General features: G+C 42.8%; 2 protein-coding genes across 6 annotated transcripts; both read left to right on the top strand.

The window, feature by feature from the left end:
- Positions 1-4,053: 4,053 nt before the first annotated feature.
- rae1 (ribonucleic acid export 1) lies at positions 4,054-11,663 on the top strand (the record flags this gene model as incomplete). 5 transcript variants are annotated; one of them, XM_080422307.1, is made up of 14 exons in its annotated part: positions 4,054-4,103; positions 5,009-5,071; positions 5,354-5,467; positions 5,635-5,739; positions 5,894-5,986; positions 6,094-6,180; positions 6,795-6,881; positions 7,964-8,035; positions 8,174-8,281; positions 8,490-8,596; positions 8,774-8,849; positions 10,270-10,464; positions 10,573-10,658; positions 11,255-11,663. In XM_080422307.1, coding segments are annotated over exons 2-14 (1,143 nt in total). In that variant the 5' UTR covers positions 4,054-4,103; positions 5,009-5,059. The 5 variants fall into 5 exon arrangements, with proteins under 5 accessions (XP_080278433.1, XP_080278431.1, XP_080278434.1 ...); XM_080422305.1 differs by lacking the exon at positions 11,255-11,663 and having other exon boundaries at positions 10,573-10,662; XM_080422306.1 differs by lacking the exons at positions 4,054-4,103; positions 11,255-11,663 and adding an exon at positions 4,119-4,156 and having other exon boundaries at positions 10,573-10,662.
- Positions 11,664-13,713: 2,050 nt separating this feature from the next.
- On the top strand, positions 13,714-24,723 carry LOC308080464 (RNA-binding protein 38-like). Its single transcript, XM_080422364.1, has 4 exons — positions 13,714-14,145; positions 16,987-17,110; positions 17,424-17,478; positions 22,785-24,723. Exons 1-4 carry the CDS (start codon positions 13,930-13,932, stop codon positions 23,116-23,118), a joined length of 729 nt encoding a protein of 242 aa, XP_080278490.1. The 5' UTR covers positions 13,714-13,929; the 3' UTR covers positions 23,119-24,723.
- Positions 24,724-26,271: the final 1,548 nt, after the last annotated feature.

Genomic DNA, 26,271 nt, shown 5'->3' with positions numbered 1-26,271 from the left:
CATTACAACTTGAGTTGGTCCCTGGGCGCTGCACAGTGGGTGCTCACTGCTCCTACGTAGTTAGGATGGGTCAAATGCAGGACAAATTTCCCCAAAGGGATACGTAGCCTACGCCTTCACCTCTCTGTCTACTGTGCTCCAGTCAAGATGGTCCATGGCTCGTGGGGGTCTATGTCTCAAATACCCTATGACATAGGGTATTTGAGACATAGACCCCCACCGAGTCTATGTCTGAAGTTGTCAAAGGACCTTTGACAACTTCAGGCCTTCTTCTATTTGCCTGAACTGCAAGCAAGATGTGGAGTTACACATCTACAAGAGTGACAACTGTCACAGGGGCTGGAATGTGGAGGTCGACATTCTGGGCCCTTTCCCCGTTACCGACATAGTACACACAGGGAACCGCTATGTTATAGCGATGGACTATTTTATTGGCACGCACAGTCGCACACAGTTCCAAACCAGAGCACGGCTACCACAGTAGTAAAACTGGTGGACGGGATGTTTTACATCGCGTCACGTTGTGAGCTTGTAGATCGTGGTGAGCGACACCAGAACACAACGAAGTGTAGGCCTAACTCAGGCCAAACAAACAAAAACAAACAAACAAACGTGTGGGATATGAATTTTGGGGTTGGACCTGTGTTATAGCTGTGTGTCTAAAGGCAAGTAGGTTTGGTGTTTGTGTGCTCAACAGCCTCAAAAGAGAAGAGTATAGGGCTAGTGATTCTCAACCTGTGGGCCGGGGCCCACTGGTGGGCCTGAGGATACAACAAGTGGCAAAAGATTTAAATGAAAATATAACATTAATATAAAAAAAAATATTCGTTCATTCAAAAAGGTGTGTTCATTGTTATACGGATGAATAGGAATTTTAAGTAGGCCTATACTACCTAACACAATTCGATTGATTGATGTGTGGGCCGCTAACGCTTTCGATATTTTCAAGTGGCCCCGCCCCTGACCCAGAAAAGATTGAGAACCAAGTGATTATATTCATATAGGCCTACAGGAGAGAGAAGTTTCCAGTCAGTATTCTGAAACTGTCATTAAGTACATTACATTACAGTCATTTAGCAGACGCTTTTATCCAAAGCGACTTACAATAAGTGCATTCAACATAGGTAGGGAACGAAAACTACTAATCACCAGAAGTCTTTAGTGCATTATCTGCAAAAACAAGCAACCAAGAGTATACCTAGCGCTAAGGTAAAAGTGCAATATATCAGCTACCTATTTCCTTAAACAGATGAGACAAAATAGCTAAATCAAATGAGCATGAGCTAAAACAAATAAGTGAATCGACTAAACAAGATCCAATAAACAATCCAATAATCCAATAAACAATACAGCAATAGAAAACAAGCGTTCGTACAACTAGTTAACAACAAGTAGGTCAGGCAGAGAGGAAGGGTAGTGTTTCCTGAAGAGGTGAGTTTTCAGCCTGCGGCGAAATATGGGCAGTGACTCTGCTGTCCTAACATCAGTGGGAAGTTCATTCCACCACTGTGGGGCCAGAACAGAAAAGAGTCGTGACCGTGTGGATCGGCCAGAAGGACCCTTGAGTGATGAGGCAATCAGTCGCCCGAGGTGGCAGACCGAAGTGGTCGGGCAGGGGTGTAGGCATCGACCATAGCCCGGAGGTAGGAAGGAGCTGTTCCTTTCACTGCCCTATAGGCTAGCACCAGGGTTTTGAACTGGATGCGAGCCGCTACGGGGAGCCAGTGTAGAGAGCGGAGAAGGATGGTTGTGTGGGAGAACTTGGGGCGGTTGAACACCAGACGAGCCGCAGCTTTCTGAACAAGCTCCAGGGGTTTGATGGCAGATGCCGGAGCACCAGCAAGGAGGGAGTTGCAGTAGTCCAGGCGGGAGATGACGAGAGCCTGGATGAGCACCTGGGCTGCCTTCTCCGTGAGGAAGGGGCGAATCCTCCTGATGTTGTAGAGCAGGAATCTGCAGGACCTCGTCACTGATGCGATGTTTGCCGAGAACGTCAGTTGATCGTCCAGGGTCACACCCAGATTCTTCGCAGTCCGAGTTGAGGTCACCACAGCATTATCAATGGTGATGGCCATGTCTCGGTGCGGACAGCCCTTCCCCGGGAGGAACATCAGCTCGGTCTTGTCCAGGTTGAGCTTCTGGTTTGTCGACATCCACTCCGAGATGTCAGCCAGACAAGCAGCAATGCGTATCTCCACCTGGGTATCAGAGGGGGGGAATGAGAGGATTAGCTGGGTGTCATCGGCATAGCAGTGGTAGGAAAAGCCATGGGAGTGGATGACAGCACCCAGAGATGTAGTGTAGAGAGAGAAAAGAAGAGGACCCAGAACCGAGCCTTGGGGAACCCCAGTTGTGAGTACTCTCTCTTCCCAAACAAATGCTGTAGGCCTACATGTCAGTAAAATCACTTTTCTTTTTTGTGATACGTCTGTCTGTGTGAAAAGATTGCACACAAAAGATGACTTCAAACTACTTTTTATACAGTCAGGTAGCTGGTTTGCGCTGGCTTGATTATCAGCCTGAAGCTGCGTGGAGCTTCAGTCAGTCTGACATTGGCGGCAGTGTCCGCGATTACCAGGGGGAGGGGATTCAAATTTCCCTAAACCAATCACAAGAGATCCACGGATCCGCCTACATCTGACGTCATCGCACAGCTTGTTTTAGCAGATATTCACTGATTGGCTTATCGTTAGACCACCCCCACCTCCGACTCTGATTTGACAGGTTTTTCTTCGACCGTGAAAAGCCATAGGCTCACATTATGACACCAGACCAAGAGTAGCAGTCCACTCAGAGAGTGGGCGGGGTCTATGGTCTGGAACCAGGCTAGGTTTGCGCCACTCTAAAGAATGATATGGCAAGGCTGTATAAAAATAAAATAAAACGTTAAAAAATTAAAAAGCTGTCATTACCATAGTTCAGCTAGCTAGACTATGACGGTGTCTCCTTGGTAGTTTCACTTGAATTTAAACAAGAGTAAATTGCAGTGGTGGAAAGTAAGAAAGTGAATTTACTCAAGTAGGCCTACTGTACTTAAAGGTAGGGTAAGTGATATTTTTGGGTTAAAACAAAAAGTATTTTGTTAAAAGGTTAAAGCACTATATTCTGATAGTAATCATTGATATAGAGTGTTTGTTCAGTAACAGATGTCTCCCTGTCTCTCCAGCTCTTTAATAAACAGAAAATACATTTTCCGGTAGGTGTCAAAATCTCAGCCAATCAGGAGAAAGTACCCCTTTTTAAGCTTAATTTGTATAGTGTTCCAGTTCCAATTTTGTCTGCTCATTTCTTAGTGTCATCACTTCCAATTTCACTTGTTTAATCTATATCCTGATTGAGTTCTCTATCCTGATTGGATAAAATTGGAAATTAAACTGAAACTGAAACAAAAATGCATTTTCTGTTTCAAACACTCTATAGCAATGAGTACTATCAAAATATAGAGCTATTTAACACTTATTTTAACCAAAGCAAATCACTTACCATACCTTTAAGTACAAATTTGATTATTTTTTTACTTTACTGGAGTATTTACCAATTTTCAGTAGGCTAATTTTACTTCCAGCCTACTCCACTACATCTCAGAGGCAAATATTATACTTTTACTCCACTACAATTATTTGAAAACTTTAGTTACTAGATACTTTGTAGATTTGGATTATTATTAGAAAACATAGAACCACTTCAGCCCTACACATTTCAGCCATTTGAAAATAGCCGATTTACAAGCTCACAATGCGTTGCAATGCAAGGCATTGTGAGCTTGTAGATCGGCTATTTTTAAAAGATGTTTATACATTTGAAAACGTGTGAAATGGGACATTCGGCAGAATTTGACTTATGGTACTTTAAGTACATTTTGATACCGATACTTTTGTACTTTTACTCAAGTCAATTTAGAATTCTGGACGTTTACTTGTAACAGAGTATTTCTACATTGCATTGATGGTGAAAATTAAACAATAAAAGATTCCATACCTTGGTCATGCACTGCCTCCTTGTGGCCATTTGTATTATTATATATATGGGCAACGGAACGTCATCCATTCGCGACAGCATAGGACGCATGCGCCACATGTTTGTTGCGCCGGCGGAGAATTGAGGTATTTATCCTGTTTTGTTGAAATTACTGAGACTTAACGCACACATTTTGGGGGTATGTATATTTTATCTAATTAGTATGCTGTGTTATAGAATGATGTTTAACTGCATAATAATGAACGTTGTGTGATAACCGCCTTTACAAGTAAACCAATCAAATGTGAGCACTGGTTCAGTGGCTTGTAGAAAAGATACATCAATACCAACAACAACAACAGTTCAAATAAATAACCACAACAACCCAGCACTGGCTGTGATGTAAGGATTCATGTGTCACTCCACTTCATCGTTAAGATGAACTTTAGCTTTAGCTTGCTTGTTAAATCGCTGTTGTGAAGTATTATTTGTGGCTTTCTAACGCTAGTCCAGTTGGCTTACAATGCTAGCTTGTCAACAGCACAGCCAGGCCCCAAGGATAACTTGAGTCCAGTGAAAGCATGTTATTGTGCCTTGATATATGGTGTGACAGAACCTTACCAAATCATTGTGAGATACCTTTGATTGATTGATTGATTGATTGAATACTTTATTAGACAGAAATGTGTACAGTCATACACTTGGTCTAAAAGGATAACACCAAAAAACGTCCTGAGGAGTGAGGACTTGTTTCCATTTAGGTCCTGTGTATTCAATTCATAGAGACATTTAAAGACGTACAATAATATACAATGCTATCCTAGACATCACCAGCACTAGTAGCAATAAAACACTATTATCAAAAGAAATGTGTACAGTAAACAGTTGGGCTTTGGGTGTTTTTGGTGTTAACTGCATTCAACAATAACCTTACCACCTTTATTTTGAGATTCCAATCCAATTTTTATGGAGACCTAACTTTTTAGAACTGGGCGAAACAACCGCTTAAATCGCTTATTTAGTCAGCCTGTGGCCATGTTTTCCATTGTAGCCGAACCGGGAGCAGTACTGGCACCAGACGTAGGGGGTTCTTCCGGGTTGAATGGAGGGAGAGGTTCGTAATGGGGCTAACCCTACCCTAGATGACAGTAATCACTGATAATTAGTTTTGTGTTATACATTGGAGTAAAACAGACCTATATATTTTTTATTTACGTTGTGGCAAGAATGTTTACATCCTCAAATCAAATGTAACACTTGAATATATGAATGAACACAAAGACAGATGGAACAAACAATGTGTACCTCAACTAGTAATGTGTGTAACTTGGCCACCTAACGTTTAGACTACCTTTACCCAGCAGATGTGGTTTATAAGCGTCTTCCCTTGCTCTAGGTTACTGGTAACAATTCGTCCATCATGAGTTTATTTGGGGCAAGTACTGGGTTCGGAACAGGAGGAACCGGTGTCTTTGGAAGTACGACAACAGACAGCCATAATCCTATGAAGGTAAGTTATGTGACATACTCTAGTCCAAAATGACACACTTGCTCTTCCCAAGAAGTAGACCTGCCTCATCATCACCACACCCTTTTGTAGAAATGAAAACCAACAGCAGTATGGTTAGCTTGCAGTTCTCATTTATGTTTCTAACTTCTTTTTTTTTTGTGCTGCAGGATGTTGAAGTGACTTCTCCACCAGATGACAGCATCAGCTGCCTGGCTTTCAGCCCCCCGACCATGCCAGGAAATTTCCTCATTGGAGGTTCATGGGCCAATGATGTGAGTGCAATGAGCTTTGAGAATTGCTCACAGTCTTGAAGTAGGGGCAAGACTTACACTCCACTGTTGTCTACAGCCGGACTACATATTACAATGTTGTATTGTGCATTTACAAATGCACAAAATGTTTTACTAGTATGCCATCTCACCTTAGGTGCGGTGCTGGGAGGTGCAGGACAATGGACAGACCGTCCCCAAGGCACAGCAGATGCACACTGGGCCAGTGCTGGACTGCTGTTGGAGCGATGTGAGACTTGTAGTTCATCACCTGTCAAACGTAGCATCAAAGAAACATGAATGAGCCATCCATTGCACTGTATGAAGTCTCAATATTATGTTTTTCTGTTTGAGCAGGATGGGAGTAAAGTTTTCACCGCTTCCTGTGACAAGACAGCCAAGATGTGGGACCTGAACAGCAACCAGTCGATGCAGATTGCACAGGTTAGAACTTAGATGGCAGCTCAAAATAAGTGACTGCTATTTGCACAGGATAATTGACGGCGCGGCCGCGGCGGTCATTGTTGAGAAATAAACAGGATGAAGGGGTTTATTTCTAAACGATGACCGCTTCCCGTCAATTATCTCGCTTATTACACGGCTAGTCGGCTACTTAATACATAAATGTATAAATTGACCCAAAAGTAACAACAAAACGAAGTATTTCCTTTCTTACGGTAATTAAAGTATTCCATACATTTATGGCAGGTGCGGTCAGCGCAACACAAGGAACAATGAACAACAAAGAAGTGTTGATCAAATAGAATCAATTTTCGGTTACTGCGTTGACTATTTCTTGCTTCAAATGTTTTCAAAAACATTCTTGAGAGCAATGTTTAGCTGTAAATGACATTGTGTGTTTGTTTACATGGCTTGGATACGGCATAATATCAAGCAGCGCAGCAGGTGCTCTGAGCCTTTGATTATTGAGTTCATCGGTCATTATCCAGAAATAACACACCGGTGAATTCAGTGATTGACCAATCAGAATCACGCATTCAACCAAGCTGTGTAATAAAAAATATTATGAACCTGTTTATCTGTCTTTCTCATTTTAGCATGAAGGCCCAATCAAATCAATCCACTGGATTAAAGCCCCCAACTACAGCTGTATCATGACTGGCAGCTGGGACAAAACACTGAAGGTACAACCTTCTCTCTAGTTATTGCCCTGCCTACAGGATACACTGTATTATAATCACTGTCTGTGTGTCTCTGTGCATCTGTAAACAAAATATCTTAAAGCCCTTGGAAAACCAAATCCACAATAACCCAACTATGTAATGTAGGGTCTTGTGTACTAAGCAAGTAAGCATTTAAATGCATTAGAAATGGATCAGACCACCTGGGAGACTTACCAGAGGAAATTTCAGGAAGTGACAGATATCTTATGAAAATATTCATGGCTGCAGGGAAAAAAGCCATTACACGTAAATGGCTACAGACGGAATCTCCATCTGCGGAAGATTGGCTTCAGGTAGTCTCTGAGATTTATGACATGGAGAGGATGACTGCTAACTTGAGGATGAAGAAAGAGATATTTGAGAACAAATGGGGGAAATGGATTGACTATGAGCGACAAGAGGTCTAGGGAATAGGATAGTTATTTCAAATAAATATATGTATTTGGTCTTGATACAGTACTTAACCCATGACATACATATTCATGTACTGTATATACACAACGCATGACTTCTTAAATATATATATATTCATATATGTGTATACTGGTTTTTGGTTTTTTTCTGACGATCGAGGGAGAAGTTACTATGTGTGAGATGATATAAATGAAAATGGTTGTTGTAAGAATTGAACGAGCTAAAACCTTTTGAACAAAAAATGTACAGTTTTCATGTGCTATCGTTTATTAACATTGAACAGCACCTGTGCCCTACTTCTATTTTATTTTATTATTATATAAGATGATGTTTGGCAACATATGTGATGTCTATTGTTTGTCTTTTGTTTTATGTGTTTTGTTCTTGAAAACTTAATAAAATGTAAGTGAAAAAAAAAAATGGATCAGACCGGCAAGGCGGCAACACGTCACCGGCAAATTTTCAAAAAGCTAGAAATATTCTGAGAATTTCCGTACTGACAACCAATCATAGTCTTTTATGACCAGACATAAGCAATTGTTTAGATATCCCCTATCATCACATCACTATAACCATTCCCTGAGAGAGGCAGTTGCAAACCTGAGTCTGCTCTGTGTTTTCTTGTTCAGTTCTGGGACACCCGCTCTCCCAACCCCATGATGTCTCTGCCGATGCCAGAGAGATCCTACTGTGCTGATGTGGTAAGTTGAAAAGACATATGTGGTATTTATTTTTAGCGAAAATTCACTTGTTTTGGTTGAGGGACGTGGTTGTACGAAGTATAATTAAGCTTAACATGAACCTGGCAAGTTGTTGAGTGTAATTTTTTTTATATCCAGGTGTACCCCATGGCAGTGGTGGCTACAGCTGAGAGAGGACTGATTGTCTACCAGCTAGAAAACCAGCCCTCAGAGTTTCGCAGAATAGACTCTCCTCTCAAGCATCAGGTGAACAGCTTTTTCTTTGTTTTTTGTCTTGCAGTCTTTTCATTTTTCTGTATATTGTCCAGCCTGTTATCCTTTTATCTTAGTATAAAGCCTGATTAATTCGTTGTCCTTGAAACCATGCCAAGTACAAAGGCAATCCTTAAGACAGCTTCTGCTGTTTATGCATGAAAGGCCTTTGACCCGTGTACTGTATGTGTCCATCCTGCAGCACCGATGCGTAGCCATCTTCAAGGACAAGCAGAACAAGCCCACAGGCTTTGCCCTGGGAAGCATTGAGGGTCGAGTGGCCATCCATTATATAAGCCCTCCCAACCCGTAAGTGGCGACTTGGGATCCATTCTAAACGAAATAATGGATTTTGGTTTGTTAATGTTTACGTCGTTCCATTTGTCCTCTGAAATTGTTAAATTAACACTGAGAATTTTACTGTGTAGTCATTTGATCAATGATATTTGTGTAGATACATTTCCATATTTCTTTCAAATCTAACAGAGCCAAGGACAACTTCACCTTCAAGTGCCACAGGTCTAATGGAACCAACACAGCCACCCCACAGGACATCTATGCTGTAAGTGGCACCTGCATTCTGAGCCCGTCGGTCATAATATAATTTGAGTAAATGTGACTGAAATGAGATGTGATTAAAACATGATGTTTACAAAATTAACATATTACCTATGCATATATTTTATTTAATTTTTCTGTCATTGTATTTGTAACTTCGCAGGATACATTCTGAAATTAGGTGTTCTTTTCAAATATGAATATCAGAATTGCCAGGTGCATATACTGTTAGAGGAATCGATCTCAGTAAGGTTGCTGCATTACACTGAAAGCAACAGTGTAGAAACATTTTTTAATTATTTATATCTATTAAATTGAATATAAAGATAAGCAAAACCTAGATGTAAACTGCACGATTCATCTGAATATTGCTGGGAGTTATTTAGTTGATGTACTTGTTTAGTTGATGTACTGTTGATGGCTGATGGGTTGAAATTAAATGAGGCTGCATAATACTTGATCAGTAACGTATACAATAGGTGTTTAAACATTCCACACTTGTGCTTATTGCACATTAGAGAAGGGCTGAAATCCCTTTGGCAGCTTTCGAAGTTGACAACGATCTTGGACAACTTTAAAGGGCAAAAGCTTTTACAGAAAAACACATTTTTAAACAAAGATGATATTAACTCACTGAGTGCCAGAATTATTTCTGTCTATTTCTGGCCAGTGCGAGTTTATTTTTTATTTTTTTTCAAAGTAAAAAAAAAGTGCTTAGGGATACAGCCTTTTTCAGTTATAAGTTAAACAAGGAGTGGATGGAGCTGCAAATCTTCAGATAATGATATCTTGGGTTCTGAACAATTTTTTTTTTTTACTTTTCTTTTTCAAAAACATGTGAAACACGTGATTGGCACGTTGCACCATAGCTGTAAAACACGTGAAACGCGTGAATGGCTCTCAATGAGTTAATAGTACATTCTTACACCTATGTTATCAATACACATGGTTAGGGTTTTTTTATGCTTTTAACAAAAAATGTAAATAATGTTTTAAGTCGTGAATCCTTGTCTGAGACTAGGGTGTTTTCTGGCAGAGTGTAAGTTTAGATGGAAACCAGACCAAAACATTGTATAAATCATATGTAATTCATATAAATAAATCCTTTAAGAATATATTTTCACCCAACATTTGTAAAAATGTGTGTGTTAATAAGTAATCATTTGAAATGCTTTGGTAGGACATGATTTGCTTCTGAATAACATTCTCCCATTTTTATTTCAGGCAGACTGTAATAAAACAATGTATGTGTCATGTAGCCTAGAACGAGCCTATTATAGGCTATAGGTTTTGTCTTGTGGGAACATTCACAAGACAATGTTAAAGCAACATGGTGTTAAAGCAACGTGACTGAACAGCACTTTGCTATTTCATTATATTTCAACATTTTCTACCCCTCCCTCATATTCTTATCGCTTCGTTAGGTAAATGCCATCTCCTTCCACCCTGTCCACGGTACGCTGGCCACTGTGGGCTCTGACGGACGCTTCAGCTTTTGGGACAAAGACGCCCGCACCAAGCTGAAGACGTCCGAGCAGCTGGACCAGCCCATTACCGCCTGCTGTTTCAACAGCAACGGCAACATATTCGCCTATGCCTCCAGCTATGACTGGTCCAAGGTGAGAGTTATGATATACAAAGGACTCATATTTCACTATTCACTACATATCTAGGTTGTAGTTGATGGAATTCTACTCTATTTTACTCTGTGCTACTCTATTCCCCAGGGGCATGAGTACTACAACCCCCAGAAGAAGAACTACATCTTCCTTCGGAACGCTGCCGAGGAGCTCAAGCCTCGGAATAAGAAATGGTGAGAGAAGGGCGGCAGTGGTCCATGAACCTGGAGACCATCATGGTTTGCCCAGACGGGGGCTGCCCTGCTTCCTCAGTACTCTTGTGACACTTGCTGTCAGGCCATCCTGGCATGTATGGATAATTGGCAGTAAGAATTTCAGTGCTGCTGTGTAGTGCTACAGCTCGAAAATCATTTTCTATGAGATTGTTGCCACATTGACTTGATTGGAACAAGATCTACAGTATGTGCGCCACCATGATTTTTCTGTGACACGGTTGTTTGCTTTGGACAATACATGACTGAATTTGACTTTGAATTTTAAAACTTGTGCAGTGGTGAGGATTTGCTGTGCATTCCTCAATACATGTAGGCTTTTATGGACTTTGTGATTAATTTAATGGAGAATGAATAGATTTTAGTTGTCGAGCAAATATTGGCTATAACACTAAATTTGTCTATGACTTGAGCTTGATTTTTAGGTATTAATGTTTTTATCTGTTGGAAGAATGACACATGATAAACGTTTCAGAAATAGAATGGAAAACAAAACAAATACTTTGAAGATGTTCTTTGTGACTGACTGCTCCCTCCTGTCTCTCTCCTGTCTCTAGATTCACCATGCCGAGTTGCATCTCCTGTGAGGAAACATGGAAGACCTGCTGCTTTAGTGTGTGTGTGTAAATGCTCAAGACAGAGACTCCCTCCTTTTGGCAAACACCTGGACCAACGCCGTGACGCTGTGTTCCATGCATGGACCAATCAGAGGGGCCTACCCAACCCAGTGTTGATGACAGCTGCATGACCATTTGTCTCAGAGGTCATCGTGGAAAGGGGATAGGGGGGCTTATTTTGTCATGAATATTGATGTTTTATTTTGTTTTTGTTTTTTATCATGTTCAGCTCTTAATTTTTTCTACAGCTTTCCAAAGACTTTACATTCTCTGAAATGCTGTTACTCTGTGGTTTAGTTCCAATACTGAAATGGATATGTAAAATAAATAATAACATAATGGGTCTTTACACGTTGGTTCCAACTTGAGGGAGTCAGTAGGTTAATAAGGAAACCTTTGTGGTTATTTGTAAAGTAAGTGTTCATTGGGAATGTACTTGGGGAACTATGTTGTGCATGCTCTTATGTGGAATGGACCAGGTTCTCATATCACTGCTGTACATTTCTTAATTCACATGGGCCTCTCCTGTACATCAAATTCATCATGGGATGAAATGGATAAACCTTGGAACAGCAACCATGATGATGACCATGTGTGTGTCTGTGTTTTCATCCTAGTCACCAGCAGATGGAGCATTTTGTCTTAGTAGTGGCCCTGGGCCTGCTAGCAACCTGTAGAGGTGGTCAGGGGGTAGACAGACAGGATCAAAGAAGGGCAGTTGAATTCTTCATGCAGGTATGGTTCTTTTGACAGGGAAGGTGTTGGATATTGCAGGGAGTTTATCAGGAGGATATGAATAAGTCAGTGTGAGAAGTGAACCAGCTCAAACAGAGGAAAGTGTGAATTAAAACCGTTTTTTATTAAGGTCATTAGGGTGTCACCTCACTGTTAGCCTGGCCCTGGGTACTTAGCAGTGGAACTCCAAGGAACTGAGGGTGAGAACTGGGAAGGTACTGTTGGTTAGCCCTCAGTCAGATGGAGCTAGCAACCGAGACAATGGGTTCTTGTACTTTATACAACCAGGGCATGGGTAATGAATCAATATCTTGGCAAGATTCCCCTTTTACCCCTTTTAATTTGAATGAAAATGGAGTACAGTTCAATTGCTGTACCAAACTGTACCAGTCTCCTGGTTCCAACAGAACACAAATGACTCCGGCTTCGCTTGACCTATCTGGCTAGAAGCAAGGTTGACACAAATCTTTAAATCACTTTATTTGCACCAGAATGTTCTATGCTCTGGGTCCAGAGAGAGACTGTTTTTTATTTTGAACAAGTGAGACAATAGGTTTTGTGAAAATTTACTGTTAGGGTAATATGTTGTTTGAGTTATTTGCCTCCTCTGGGTCATGAATGCTAGAGCAAATAGTAATTTTCTTATGACATGATCACAGTTGAAGGCGTCCTGCCCTGGCGGGCCTATAAACAATAAGCTATATCAAATAGTGTGCTGTTGGGGTCAGCATGTCACACAGTCACAGATCTTCAAACAAAGAATGAAAACTTATCCTATACGTGTTATTAGTAAGGCTAAAAAAAACATGTGCGTCGCAGTTTTTGGTTTATCCAGCTAAAACGATTCATGTTTAGGCAGTTTGATTGATTGGATATTGCGGTCCTTTGTACTCAGTTCATCAAAAATGTAATGACAGACATCAGTGACTGGCGGGGCCGCGGGGGGGTAAGTATTACACATTTTTAAATAGTTAAATTGGTTCTCTATTGATTTCTTAAAAGTCACCTTATCAGAGTAACTAACCGGCGAGACAATAACTTCTTTATCGCAGTGCAATGTAATGTAACGTGCCTGAGGCGCGCTTTCTGGCAGTGTTGCCAGATTGTGTGAGAAATAAGCAACCAGGTCTATGAAAACAAGCAAGAAGAAACTTTACAATTAATAGGTCACATGAGCGAAGCGTTATGAGCTTGTAGATCGGCTATTAAAAAAAAAAAAAAAAGTGGAATATTTTTAATGTTTTTGAAACATTCTAACACAAATGCTCCCTGGTACAAAACATTTTCATGAAAATATTTGAGAACCATTGGTTTAAAAAAAAAATGGAAGCAAGCCTAAATAAGCAAGTACACTATAGAAACAAAAAAACGCAACAATTGCCAATCTTTACAAGCAACTTCACAGAAAAAGAAGCCCAAAGTCGCTTATAATAAGCCGACATGGCAACACCGGTCATACAGCAGAAGCTTTTCTTTGTGTTGTAAAAGAAGGACAAAAGCAGGTGCACGAGAAGAACGGCTGGTAGGCGGGGCGAGGGGAGGGGCTTCTGTCCCAAGTTCACACCCTGACTCTGTGTTGATTGGCCAAGAGTCGGTAGCGGGCGTGGTCAAAGTGCCGGAGTATAAAAACTTCCCGGAACATTTCACACTAGAGGCAACTGGTTTTGACGTGACGGTGTTATATGAAAGCAGCGTGATGCGTAGCTAGATGTCATCAGGTTGACACAACTTTAAGGACTCTGCAACCCATAGAAGGACAAACCTAAGCGAAACTAGAACACACGTTGCCTTATCATTTGATGCTGGGAAGTTTAAGTGGTTAATTTCTTTTTTTAAAAAGCGTAACTGGTTTTGTGTTGCGTTGTTCCCGGGGTGACCCAATGCTTCTACACCAGTTCATGAACGGAGCCCTAGAAGTCATGCATCCTACGGCCATTCAACAAAAAGACACGACTTTCACCAAGATCTTCGTGGGCGGCTTGCCGTACCACACGAACGATGCCTCCCTGAGGAAATACTTCGAAGCCTTCGGGGACATAGACGAGGCCGTGGTGATAACGGACAGACAGACCGGCAAGTCCAGAGGATATGGCTTTGTAAGTAGCAGAGAGAAAGAAAAGAAAGAAGTCACCATGATTCCACACTAATGTCTGTCATAAGATTTGAGACGGAGCGGCGCGTGCTCTCTCTCTCTCTGCTCCTCCGCTCTGTCACAGCCAGTGTTGCCATGTTCGCTTATTATAAGCACTTTTGGGCTTCTTTTTCTGTAAAGTAGCGTGTAAATATTGGTGGTTGCGGTTTTTTGGGATTGTTTCTAAAGCGTAGTTGCTTATTTGGGCTTGCTTCCAAAAAAATATGGAAAACCCCAGTGGTTGTCAAATATTTTGTATTTGTCCCTAATCCCCATCTGAAAATGTTTTGTGTCAGGGAGCACCAAATATTTAACATTTTATTTCATTATTAAGAAAAAAAGGAAATGGCAGATCTGCACGCTCACAACGCGTTGCATCGCGATATATATATATATATGTAGAGGCTATATAAATGCTCATTTGGCCTATAGTTACTGCTTTTGGGCTTGTTTTCATAGACCTGGTTGCTTATTTCTCTCTCAAAGTCTGGCAACACCAGTCACAACTTTGGTGTCGCCTGTATGTTTTTTTTCTTCTTCAAAAATATATATACTTTTATCAACTTGATAGGTTAAAGCAGTAATGTTAGCATAACTTGGGTTTTATTGTATGTTATATCTTCATGATTTTGGCCAACATGTGTGGACAGACACCACACTACACCTTACAAGATGCTAGTTACGTTTTTTTTTAGCTAATCATCATTCAGATACTTGCTCTTTTTGTAGAAATTAATCCTCCATGAATCGAAGTTTAATATTGAAGTAACACGGTCTTTTGCCACACTGGCTGTTATTTTAGCTTAATGAGGATGAGGGATCACGAGTTGATGGACAACTAAGACTAAGAAGATTATATCTCGAGTTTCTCGACATATGTCTACTATGCCCCCCCCCCACCCCCCACAACAACCCCCCTAAAGCCTCCATCCACAAACTTGCCCTCCACCACCCTCACTGGCCCGTGACTGAACAGTACAGCTTATCATTTTGTAGGGGTGTGTGTGTGTGTGTGTGTGTGTATGTATGTATGCATGTGCGCGCACGCGTGCATGTAGAACTCAGCTCACTGCTTTATATGGTGATTTTTTTTTTTTTTTTTCTGTTTTAGACCGGTGGTCGACCTTGCTCACTTTCAGTCTGCCATTCCAAGCAATAAATCACTGATTTTGAAGGACGTTCTCTACCTAAAACGATCTAATTGGCTACACGTGCTATTAGAGCAGTACTTTATTTTGCAGCACCCTGCCTGCAACACCCCACCACCCCCTCAGATGGTCACAGACAGTTTCCCTTTGACTCAGTTTCTCTCAATAGCGAGGACTGTCCCAGACTCGCAGGGGAAACAGAGTAGTGTCTTTGGAAGGTCTGGTTAAGTGGTTGGATAGAAAATGATAATTGAGAGGAGCACGTCTGTGACCTACATGTTGTCATCTGATCTAGAGGCGAACTGTGGAGGTCACAGCATTGACCATAACTTGATTCTTGGCCATGGCTGCTCGTAATTGATGAAAGACCCTTCAAGGAACTGCTTGATGTCTTGACTCTCTCCATTGAGGGATGAAATTTGTTTGAGACAGATAAAAAAAACTGTCATACTCTCTGACACAAAGAACAGAAGCATAACAAGACATGCAAATATTTACCAGAACTTTGGAGAGATGCATCAGCACGGGCCGGCTAAAGATGGAATGGAAAATTGTTATGTGTTTACATCCAACTAGAGAACTGTAAGACAATTGCTCTCTGTGTTTACACATAAGCTCCCCAACTCCCAAGGAAAACGGTCCTGTGAATCTAGTTTGTGTCAACGGCTGCTGAGTGGGCCTGGTGTTTCAGGTTGGACAGGCTTACAGCGATGTGGGCCTCCCTTGGGGCCAGGAGGAGAGAGACTAATTCACATACTCACACTGAGGTGCTCTGCAACGTGTGCAGTACAGCCTGGCTAGTAGGCAGCCAGTACCACTTTTTTTTTTTTCATTGCTAACCCACAGGGCAACCTGTTAATCCTGTTGCTGAGTGCTCCCGTCAGTGGAGGTGGTTGATTGATTGGGGGGGGGGTGCTTCAAAAAAAAAAGAAAAAAGACAACAGTAGTGGATTAGTAAACCACTCCCTCAGCACAGATCTTCACAATGTAAACATGGCCTCCTTTAAAATCCCCTTTTCTTCTGTGTTCACACAACACAGTGTGGTCTCATTCCTCCAACATGAAGTGGTAAACTGCCTCTGAAACGATGCAAGACATGGCTGCCAGCCATAAAACAATAATGTTGCACGTTAGTGACGTTACACTTATGGAGGTGTCTGAACCCACTGAGTTGGCACAATAGGGCAATCAAAGCAGAAGGGATTATCTAATGCCAGGAGGAGAGAGAAGGGGGGGTGGGTGAACCTAACACTCTTCTTAATATCTTAAGATTGGATAAGCCCCCCTGTTATTCTTCCCAGATCCATATTTCAGCATGTCTGTCTGTCCATTGCTGAGCTGTCAAGTGGCTGTCTGGCTGATTTGCGCTTTCATGGGTCATTTCCAACAGCTAATCATTGTTCTTTGTTTGTAGTTTCCTCTTTTCTGAAAAAAAGGGAGAGGAAAACCTATGGGGATTTTTTTTATGATGACAGACAAATGGAGTCTGTTTTCATTTCAAACTGTATTGTTCTTGTGCATAGGGGGTCAAGGTGACCCTAGCCACAGCATGGTGCTATTCTCTTGTGCGCGCTTCTTCCTCAGCCAGTCTTGATTTGAGAGGAAATGTGCTCTTTTTGAGAGTAATATGCTGATGAGCACGTCTCTCTTTCCCCCAGGTCACAATGACAGACCGAGGGGCAGCGGATAGGGCCTGCAAGGACCCCAACCCCATCATCGATGGGAGGAAGGCCAACGTCAACCTGGCCTACCTCGGTGCCAAGCCTCGCAGCATGCAAACAGGTGAGAATGATAGTGGTGAAAAAAAACTATCCCCCTTATTATGTTATAGTATGTTCGAAATAAGCAGTTTATATCACCATCACTGATAATACATATTATCTTCTATTTATTTATTTATTACAATTGTTTAATGTGCATTTTAAAATTATACCACAGAAAAATATATTCTTCCATTTTCTTTTGGTAATATTGGCATGTTTGAAACAAGCCCTGCCTCTGTTGAGTCTCTTTTCGTGGCCTCTGTGCATTGTTCTGCAGTCCTCCTCTGTAAATGCAAATGCGTGTCTGACTGCTGGCTTCCTCTGTCTTCCAGGCATATCTATCGGAGTACAGCCCATTCACCCAGCACTCATCCAGAGGCAGTATGGGTAAGCGAGTGGGAGTAGGCACTCCCTTGTTGTGTTCAGTTGTACTACCCTCTGTTGAGCCACTGGGCTATTATTTCTCTTGACAAACAAGGCCGTTGGAAAGTGCACGTCAATTTCACGTCCATGTGAAACTCCACAAGTACTCTATTAACATATTTGAGCATTGCAGGGGTTGGGCAATTGTTAACATATCTGTGGTAATAAGATAAGTTAGATAGGACATTCCTGAGGTGAATGAGTATACTGAGTCTTTTAGTTATTTTACCTGTGCTGTACTGGCAAAGGGGCTGCCCACAAATGGCAGTATTGTAGAAGTGGTTTGGATGGAGATGAGACCTACATGGTCTGCTGAGCGGTTAATGGCCGTGTCACCACGGGAGAGACGAGCCTAATTTATGCTTCGGCAAGCAACACCACTCTGACAATGTATAAACTAGGCTACATTCTACCCGTATTCTCTGACGTCTCTACCCGTATTCTCTGACGTCATCCTATCACGGTAAAGGTCCAAAGCAAACCAAACAAACTCGGATCAACCTCAGTGGGTTGGGCGGGGGTTGGATGAGAGGTTCAGGATAATCACGGCCCACAGGAACAAATTATAAATGGGGATTTGGGGAGGCCATAGAAAAGTCTCAGATGAATCATGACATTCACAATTTGGGCATTTGGAAGACACGAGATCAGAGTCAATGGCATGAACTCTAGTTGGCAAACAACGGGTCACGTGAGTAGAGGCAAAGGAAAAACAAATTACCGTAGTGCTTCAAAGAACTAGTATACCATGTAAACATCAAACCTAGCATCTGTCTAAATGACATGCTATCTAAATAACATCTTTAGCATTTGTGGTCAAGAAACCAATCTATCTTAAATGACAAAGTATGTGAAAACATCTGCATATTACAACTAGCATCTATCAAAAATATTCAACAAGAAGGGAAACAAGGATACATGGTTCACCTCTCCAGACCTGCTGGGGGCTTATCCATTCATGTTCCAAGAGTTTAAGAGGGCACCAGGAAGTCCCTCCGTGCCCATGCTCTCGTTGCCTAGGTAACAAGGGATGGCGCCAGAGCCCTGAGGGTTTGAAGGCTGCAGCAGCAGTGTGCCGCTCAGTGGCATGTGTCTGACAGGTGCTGGCTCTTATTACAGCCTTTTACACCCCTTAATCTCCCGTGACCACCGCCCCAGAGAGAGAGACACAGCACCTGTCTGCCTGCCTCTGAGGTTCCTCTATGCTGGTTGACAGACGCAGCCCTCACTAAGACATAAAGCACACAAATGGCCTTTCTATCAAACCCCACTCCCGTGTGTGTGTGTGTGTGTGTGTGTGTGTGTGTTTTGTACAGTGGGGGGCTGTCGATCAGTGATATAGCAGAGTATTCTGTCAGGTTTGGACTGCTCTGTGTGCAATAGTGAGAGAGCGAGAGAAAGCATAGCTGTGGTCAGCAGAAGTTTTGAACCCTGAGGGCTTGAAGGTGTCACCAATGCTAGGGGACACTTTGTGTTGATAGAGGAGAATGTAGCAGGGCTATGTGCCTTAGAATTAACATATTCATCTTTCACACATCGTCTCTTCCACACTTTTCTCAATACAGCAGCTGTCACAGCAGCTGTCGGCAGACAGACATGAAACTTAGGGCATAGAGGAGGAAGGACCCACAGGACAGAACCAAACCAGGGACGTTTCAATCATGTGGTCCACGCTCTATCCATTCATCTACTGGTGTCGTCGTCCGTCCGTACCCCCCCCCCATTTTTTCCCTTTCTTCTTCCCCCTGTTCTTTTTTTCCTGGTGCTCAACTGACCATGGAGGAAGGAGCTGGGTTTTCTTTTTTAAGTCCTCTCCCGGCAGTGTTCTGTTCCTACCGGGGTGTCAGAGAGCGATTAGACAGAGCCACTGAAAACCGACACCTCTGTGACACAAGGAGGAGGGTGGATTCAGGAGGGAGGTGGGGGTGAAGTGCAAAGGGAGATGGGGAAGGTTGTTTTTTTTTTGGGGGGGGGGTGTATGCCGGCTCCTGTAGAAGCATTAATTTGCTTAATGAAGCAATGTTTCTCAGTAGGAGACATACAGGTGTCAAATAAAGCATTCATTATGACAATCCTAGGGAAAGAGAGGTTTTTCTCAAACAATCTCCACAAATCTTAAATTTTCCTGCAGGGGAAGCAGGGAGTATTGAGCTCTTGTACTTTGCTTGGCTCTTTGCTAGCCACTGTCTGTCTTCACGCTTTGTTTTTGTGTTTCAGTGAGACGTCAGGCACTGTGAGGTATTTATCTTATCTTCTAGCAATATTTGGCTACCGGGTGCGATAATCGTGCAGATTCCTCAGATTAGCTCATCATACAACCACAAATGTCACAACCACAAAATGCACATTAACGTTGATGATGCATAAGGGTGTGCTGGTAGCTAACCAGATACTGCGTTGACCACATAACCACAACGTCTGTGGTTCAAGTCCAGCCGGAATAGCACAAGTCTTTTCGACTGAGTGACATGTTGTCAGCCAACACTCTCGCACACTGTCAGCTAAAAAACGGCTGACCCCTGATCTTTTGGTCGTCATCCACATTCTCCCCATCGCCACTGTCGCACAGTCCAGCGCTACCACTGCACTGTCAGAGATCCTTAATTGACCCAGCGGGCACGTCACCAGTGTCAATGTCCTTTCCCCATTCCCCTTTTCTATGCTAGCCAGCCATCGCTCGTTTTGATGTATTTGACAGTGTACATCCCTTTTGCCTCAGTATTTAAATTGTTAGGATGATAGCATCTTCTATCGCTATAGGGTTGGACTGCTTTTGTGCCATGCACTTCTCTACTGCATGACGGGTCACTTCATCTAAAGCCGAGGTCAAGTAAAGCTGCCTGTGGCCACACACCCACACACACACACACTGCTAACAGCACAGAGAAAGCCAGCTCATTATACATGTATGTGAATGTAGGCTAGATGTGCCTCACAGCACTCATGTATGGTCATCTTTGAAAGCTGTGAGTGAATGCTTCTTTGTTAGTAGCTTGGTAGCACTGCAAGGGCAAAGTGTAGATTGTGTATGTGGGTGGGGGTTGCGTTCATTTGCTTACTAGTTATAAGTCAGAGTAGTAGTACGTAGACTGTAGTGCTGTTCCTTTCACTCATATGTATATTGCATATCTCTGCAAACTACAGTAGGCCTCTTTAACATGGCTGTACAGCCCCCTTGTTTTGAGTGAAATATGTGATGGTGTGATTTGAATATTCCACCCCATGCTGGAAAACCGGACAGTTTTGCCTGGGACTCACTCAGCTACAGCTGCCATTATCTCTCAATATTTTATTCTGAACTGCTACAAAAGTGTGTGTGTGCGCTTAGATGTCATAATTTCTATCCCCTGGATTTGTTTTTATGTGACTCCCTTGCAATCACTAATGGGAGTTTTTTTGTTGTCGTCTTTAACCCTTTAGTCTTTTTTGGTTATTATTCTAATCTTATTCCTGTGTCTTGCATCACACCCCTGTATTGACTGATTGATACCAGTGACCTTTTGTGTCATTGCTAACTAGTAATAATCACTATTCTCCTATCAACTCCTTCCTGTCTTGGTTACTCTGTGCTACCAGCTGACCAGTCCACCGCCAGGGGGGATGGAAGATGCCCGCAGTGCAGGACATGTTAGTCCAGAGGAGGGTTTGCAGAATTTGTGTGCCCCCCCCCTCTTCAAGGTGCTAGTGATGGCTTGAGAGTGCAGTGCAGTGTGCTGTGATGGATTGAAGTGACTTTTATCTTTCCGTGTGTGTGTGATATGAAGGGAAGAGCTTATACTGATTGTGGTGGTAACTCTTCCCTATTATGGCATGGTTTGGGGTTTGCAGTGGTGACTGTGGGTGCTGCTGGCTGAAGTTGAAGTGTGTGTGTCAGGGTGGGGTGGACAGGAGTAAATATGTGCTGGCATCCCTGTCCTTGCATGCTTCCACCTTTTGCTGTGTTGACTTAAAGGGCAACATTGCAGATTTTTAACCTGAATCCTATCGTCCTATAATGATCATTTTTCTGGTTACTTTTGAGAGCAAGCTCTTGAGACACAGAACCGGGAAGTGCTCCCTCATATTTTCACGTGTCCCTGCTCACAATAGAACAATGGGATTCAGGTTAAAAATTGGGCAAAGTTGCCCTTTAATAGCTGCTTCTCATTACAATGTCAATTACAATCCTCCTTTGTTTTCCTGACCACTAATCTGACAGAATGGCAATATTGAAAACCCAGCCTGAGAGAGGAATGTTCTTTTTCCTCTGTACTGAGATGGAGCTCGATGGTGTGATTCAGAGTGACATTTGTGATGACTTTCCTGTCTTTCTGTGTGTGTGTGTGTACTACTACTACTACTGCTGCTGCTGTTGTTGTTTGCCGTGAACAGCGTTCTGTCTCTGTGGGTGTTCTCCCCCAGCTGTAGTGCCAAGGGTAAAGGCTCTCAAAGCAATCAAACTTACATCATCCTTTATATGGAATTAGGGTCCTCTCCTCTCTGCCAACACCAGAGCAACAATCCCAGGAGAGGTACTCAACGTCCTGGGTAAAAATAGACAACCCCCCCCCCCCACACACACACACACAAACGCACTCCATGGATGGAGTGGCAAAGTGAAGACAGAAGGGAGGAGAGAGTACAGTCCCCAGACCCCCACAGCTCTAATCTGAGAGCCTGGCCGTGAGGCCCAGCAGAGCCTTGACACCTCGCCCCGATAAGCTCCCCTCATCACTGCTGACTCCATCATCATCATTAGGCTTTGACAGTTCGTATGTATGAGATTTAATACGCCAAATGGGAACTACAAGTCTAAAAGTTCCCGGCTGCCTTTAGCACACACTTCCCCTTTTTCGTGTGTGTGCATGAGTGTGCTCAGCGAGTGAAGAGTAGCAGCTGTTAAAACACTTGGATGGTGCCTGAGCTTGAAAACCTGTCAGTAACGGCTGCCTCGACTGCCTCTATCACCCAAAAAGCCCCCCCCCCCTCCCCGCTCTCTAGGGGCCCGACCCAACAGGTTTTGTAGGTTTTTCTAACTGAAACAGAGAGAGGGTTGAGTCACCTTCCCTTCCTAACCCGCTCTTTTTTTTTTTTTTACACATTAGTATTGCAGTGAATGGCAGGGTGTGATAATGACACGGTAGCTTCAAGACGCCTACAAAGAAAGATTAACGCTGGTCCTGTGGGAACGATGTAAAAAAACTATGGAACCCGGGCCTTGGAAGTTTTCTATTACTATTGCAAAAAAAAACTAAAAACCTGTTTGTCTTTGTTTCCGTGTGGGTGTATAGGTTGGCCCAGCAGTATGTCTACCCCCAAGCCTTTGTCCAGCCCAGCCTGGTGATGCCAACTCAGGTCTCCACCGCCGTGTCTAGCAGCCCATACCTGGACTACAGCGCAGCCTACAGCCAGTACGCGCAGGCCGCCTTCGAGCAGCAGTACCCGTATGCCGCCTCCCCAGCGAGCTTCCTGGGCTACAGCTATGCCCCCAGCCCCACTGCCGCCACAGGCCAAGCCACAGCAGCCACCGCCGCAGCGGCCGTCCACCCCTCTGCGGCCGGCGCAGCCCAGGCCTTCCTCCATTATGCCCCACAGCAGCACGTCCAGCCAGACCGCATGCAGTGAGGGAGTGAGGCTGTAGGGAGGGTGCTGGTAGTGATGGGGGAAAGTAGTGGCGGTGATTGAGCCTTGCACCCAGGATGGGGTGAAGGGCCCTACAAGTTGAACCTGCTGCCATCAGCAGGGGCTTTCAGGAAAAGGGCGGGACTATTGCACTATACCATCAGGATGAGCCCCTTCCCCATTGGTTGGAGGGCAGGATGGGAAGGGTTTGAGGACTGTGTCAGGGTTTCAGGTTGGGAAGCTAAACAGCCTAAAATAATGTGGTCACTTCCAAGGGCTTCCAGAAGCTGACACTTTATTATTGTTATTTTATTATTATTATTATTATTATTGTATTAATGTTGCTGTCAATGTTTGTAAGTACTCTATTATTACCAATGTTATGTTTCTTATTTTTGTTACTTGCGTTTAGAGGGATTAGAGGCTTTTTGGGATAAAAGACCCCTGAAGCATGGGGTGAAAGAAAGGCACTGCTGCTTTTAGGACTCTCAAAACAGACAGTGTGCATCATGAGAACCGGACGGTGAGTTTGGCAGCCTCTGCCCGCTGCTCACATCATCTACAGGTACATAGGGTCCCATCTACTGAAGGACGGAGAACTCTCCATCCCATCCCCATTGTCCAGCTCCACACAGTGGGATGATAACAACTCTCATTGGGATCGTTAATATTCCAAAAAAAGGACAAAATTGAGCGTTTCAGTAGAAGACTCCCAAGTCAACCCCCTCCCCACACAGTTAACATTTTGAGACTGTGATGTCAGCACTACCTTTTTTTTTCTTTCTTTTTTGTAATTGAAGAGGCCTTAATAAAACTTATTTTCTTTCTCTTTTTTTTTATCAGCGCTCCTCTCACCCCAACTCCCACAGGACTTGCTTTAGATGCTTACTGTTTCAGATAAAATGATAATCAGATGAGACACCTTATTCTGATTCCAAATGGATGTATAGATAATCATTGTGCAGTATGTGAGTCAATGGGGCCAGGGGCGCTGGTTATTGATGTTGGAAGGTAGCGGACACTGAGCTAAAAACAGCAGTGTAGGTTCTCCATTTTTATTTAGCAATTTTTCCTCTTTTCTAACTGTTAATCAGAATTTGTCACAAACTATTGCTCTGAAAAGGACATTCATGTACAGCATTTTAAAATATTTCAGTTAAAGTACATTTACAATATTTATGTCTAGGTATTTATAGGAGATACTAAGTTAAAAAAAAGTTTTTTGTTAAATCTAGAGTGTTAATTTAACTCAGAGTTGTGGGACTCTTACGGGTCAATTTTTACACTTTTAGAGTTAACACTCTGGATTTTACTGTGTATGTTTTATAGTTGTGGAATTGAAGCCACATAACTTGCAAGAGGCATACTTGGCAGATCTGCTAGTATGGTTTCTTATTCATTTCATGGGCTGCGTATAGTTTATTTTTATTTTATTTTGTACCATGTCACCATAGGTATCTGTGGATCTGCCTGGGTGCTCAGTATCTAGATGCTCATTTGTAGGCCTCTAGTATGACTGGCTGGAGCAGAAATGTTCTTTGGACTGCTCCAGTGAAATGTATTTTTCGGTCCCTTAAAGGAAGCCATACCAAAAAAGTAAATAAAGAATTTGTATAAAAAAATGTAGTGAAGACTTGTGTTCCTTGATGTAGTCTGTGGAGGTGAAATGATGAATTGGATAATTTAAAAAGGGAACATTCTGGGCTGCCTGGTTGCTTTGATTGAATACTTTAACGGTACAAGTTGTACAGTCAAAGGTTATAAAAGTATGACGCAAAAAGCGTTAATCTACAGTGTTAAGTTGCGAGGACCAGAGTTTGAATCCAAGTCCCACTCCTGTCTTGTCTCGCATTTCTCCCCCCTCTGCCCTTGGATTCCTGCTGTCTGTCTACTCTCTAAATTAAACTTTAGAAAAAGGGACCCTTCTCAGCTTTTCGTATATCTTTAACCCCTTAAAAACAAACTTTTACCGAAAGTGTATTATGTCTCACAGGTCTGTGCAGCTTTTCTCATAAATCTTTAGCCCCTTAACTAAAACCTTTCACCAAAAGTGCATTTGTTTACTGCATATTGTGTGTGTTTTATGTCTCAGGTCTGTGCAGTGAGTTTGTATTTACAACACAACCAATCTTTCCACCATGACTCTTTGGAAAACGCTGCAGGGTGAGAGGGTTCAGGCAGGACTGCATGGCTGTGTGTGTGTGTTCCATGCTTGTTATCAAGCCGCCTGCCTGTGTTCAGCCGGCTGGTGGGGGGGGGGGCGTTAGGGGTGCGAGAGGCCCACGCTTTATCAGCCCACAACACCACCACCTGCCAGGGGCACAGGGTGTTCCCTCAGCCCAACACGCTGTTGCAGGGGAGAACGTTGTGGAAGAAGAGGAGGGGTTTGTCAGTATGTGGTTTAAAGCTCGGTCAGCCAGAGCTGCCAGCAAGCAACACTTTATTTTTATGCTCTAACAAACAAGCTGACAAACAAAACGGGCTCGACTAGCTTGGTTCCTAGTAGCGGCTTCACACGTTTGCACTTAACATCAGCCAGTTTATAAAACGTGTCACATAACGTTCTGTTGTAACACTAGTTTTACAGCTTGCATCCAATGGATCCACTATTGCTTCTTATCTTGCTGTAACTGTCACTCCCTCAGAACGTTTCCCTCTATCTGACCTTGAGTTTAATTATGCTTATGCTTTGTGTTTGAGTCTCAATGAAACTATTCATTCAACACAGTAGGCAACACAATTTAATTAGCCTACTTAGAAGCTGTTTTTTTAAATGGTGCTCGTTGTGGAGGTTTTGAGCCGTGCCATTTCTTCAGTATCTCTTTTCTTATCTCAACACTGCATTCAGTGTCCCCTGTATGGCATTGGTCAGTGGACTATTTCACACGGGTGAGATAATGTACAGAATCTATTGGGTTGTGTGTAGATAAAGTGGCTCTTTAATGTCGGGAGATTAGTTAGTTTTGTGTGTGTGCGCGTGCGCGTAGGTGCGTGTACTTAAAGTGCTCTATAGCATGTTGTTATAGTGAGTTAAGATAACTTACTGTATGTTCCTGTGTTAAAATGAAGCATGGCGGAAGATAAAAGAATGGAACAGTTTGTAGCTTTCATTACTGGCTTGTGTCAACGGTTTTTATAACACACTTGTGCTGAGAG

This window comes from Gymnoscopelus braueri (genome assembly GCF_963280865.1).
Source record: "Gymnoscopelus braueri genome assembly, chromosome: 3".
In the NCBI taxonomy this organism is placed as follows: Eukaryota; Metazoa; Chordata; class Actinopteri; order Myctophiformes; family Myctophidae; genus Gymnoscopelus; species Gymnoscopelus braueri.
The sequence above is the reverse complement of the archived record's forward strand: the minus strand, read 5'-3'. Positions and strand labels throughout refer to the sequence as shown.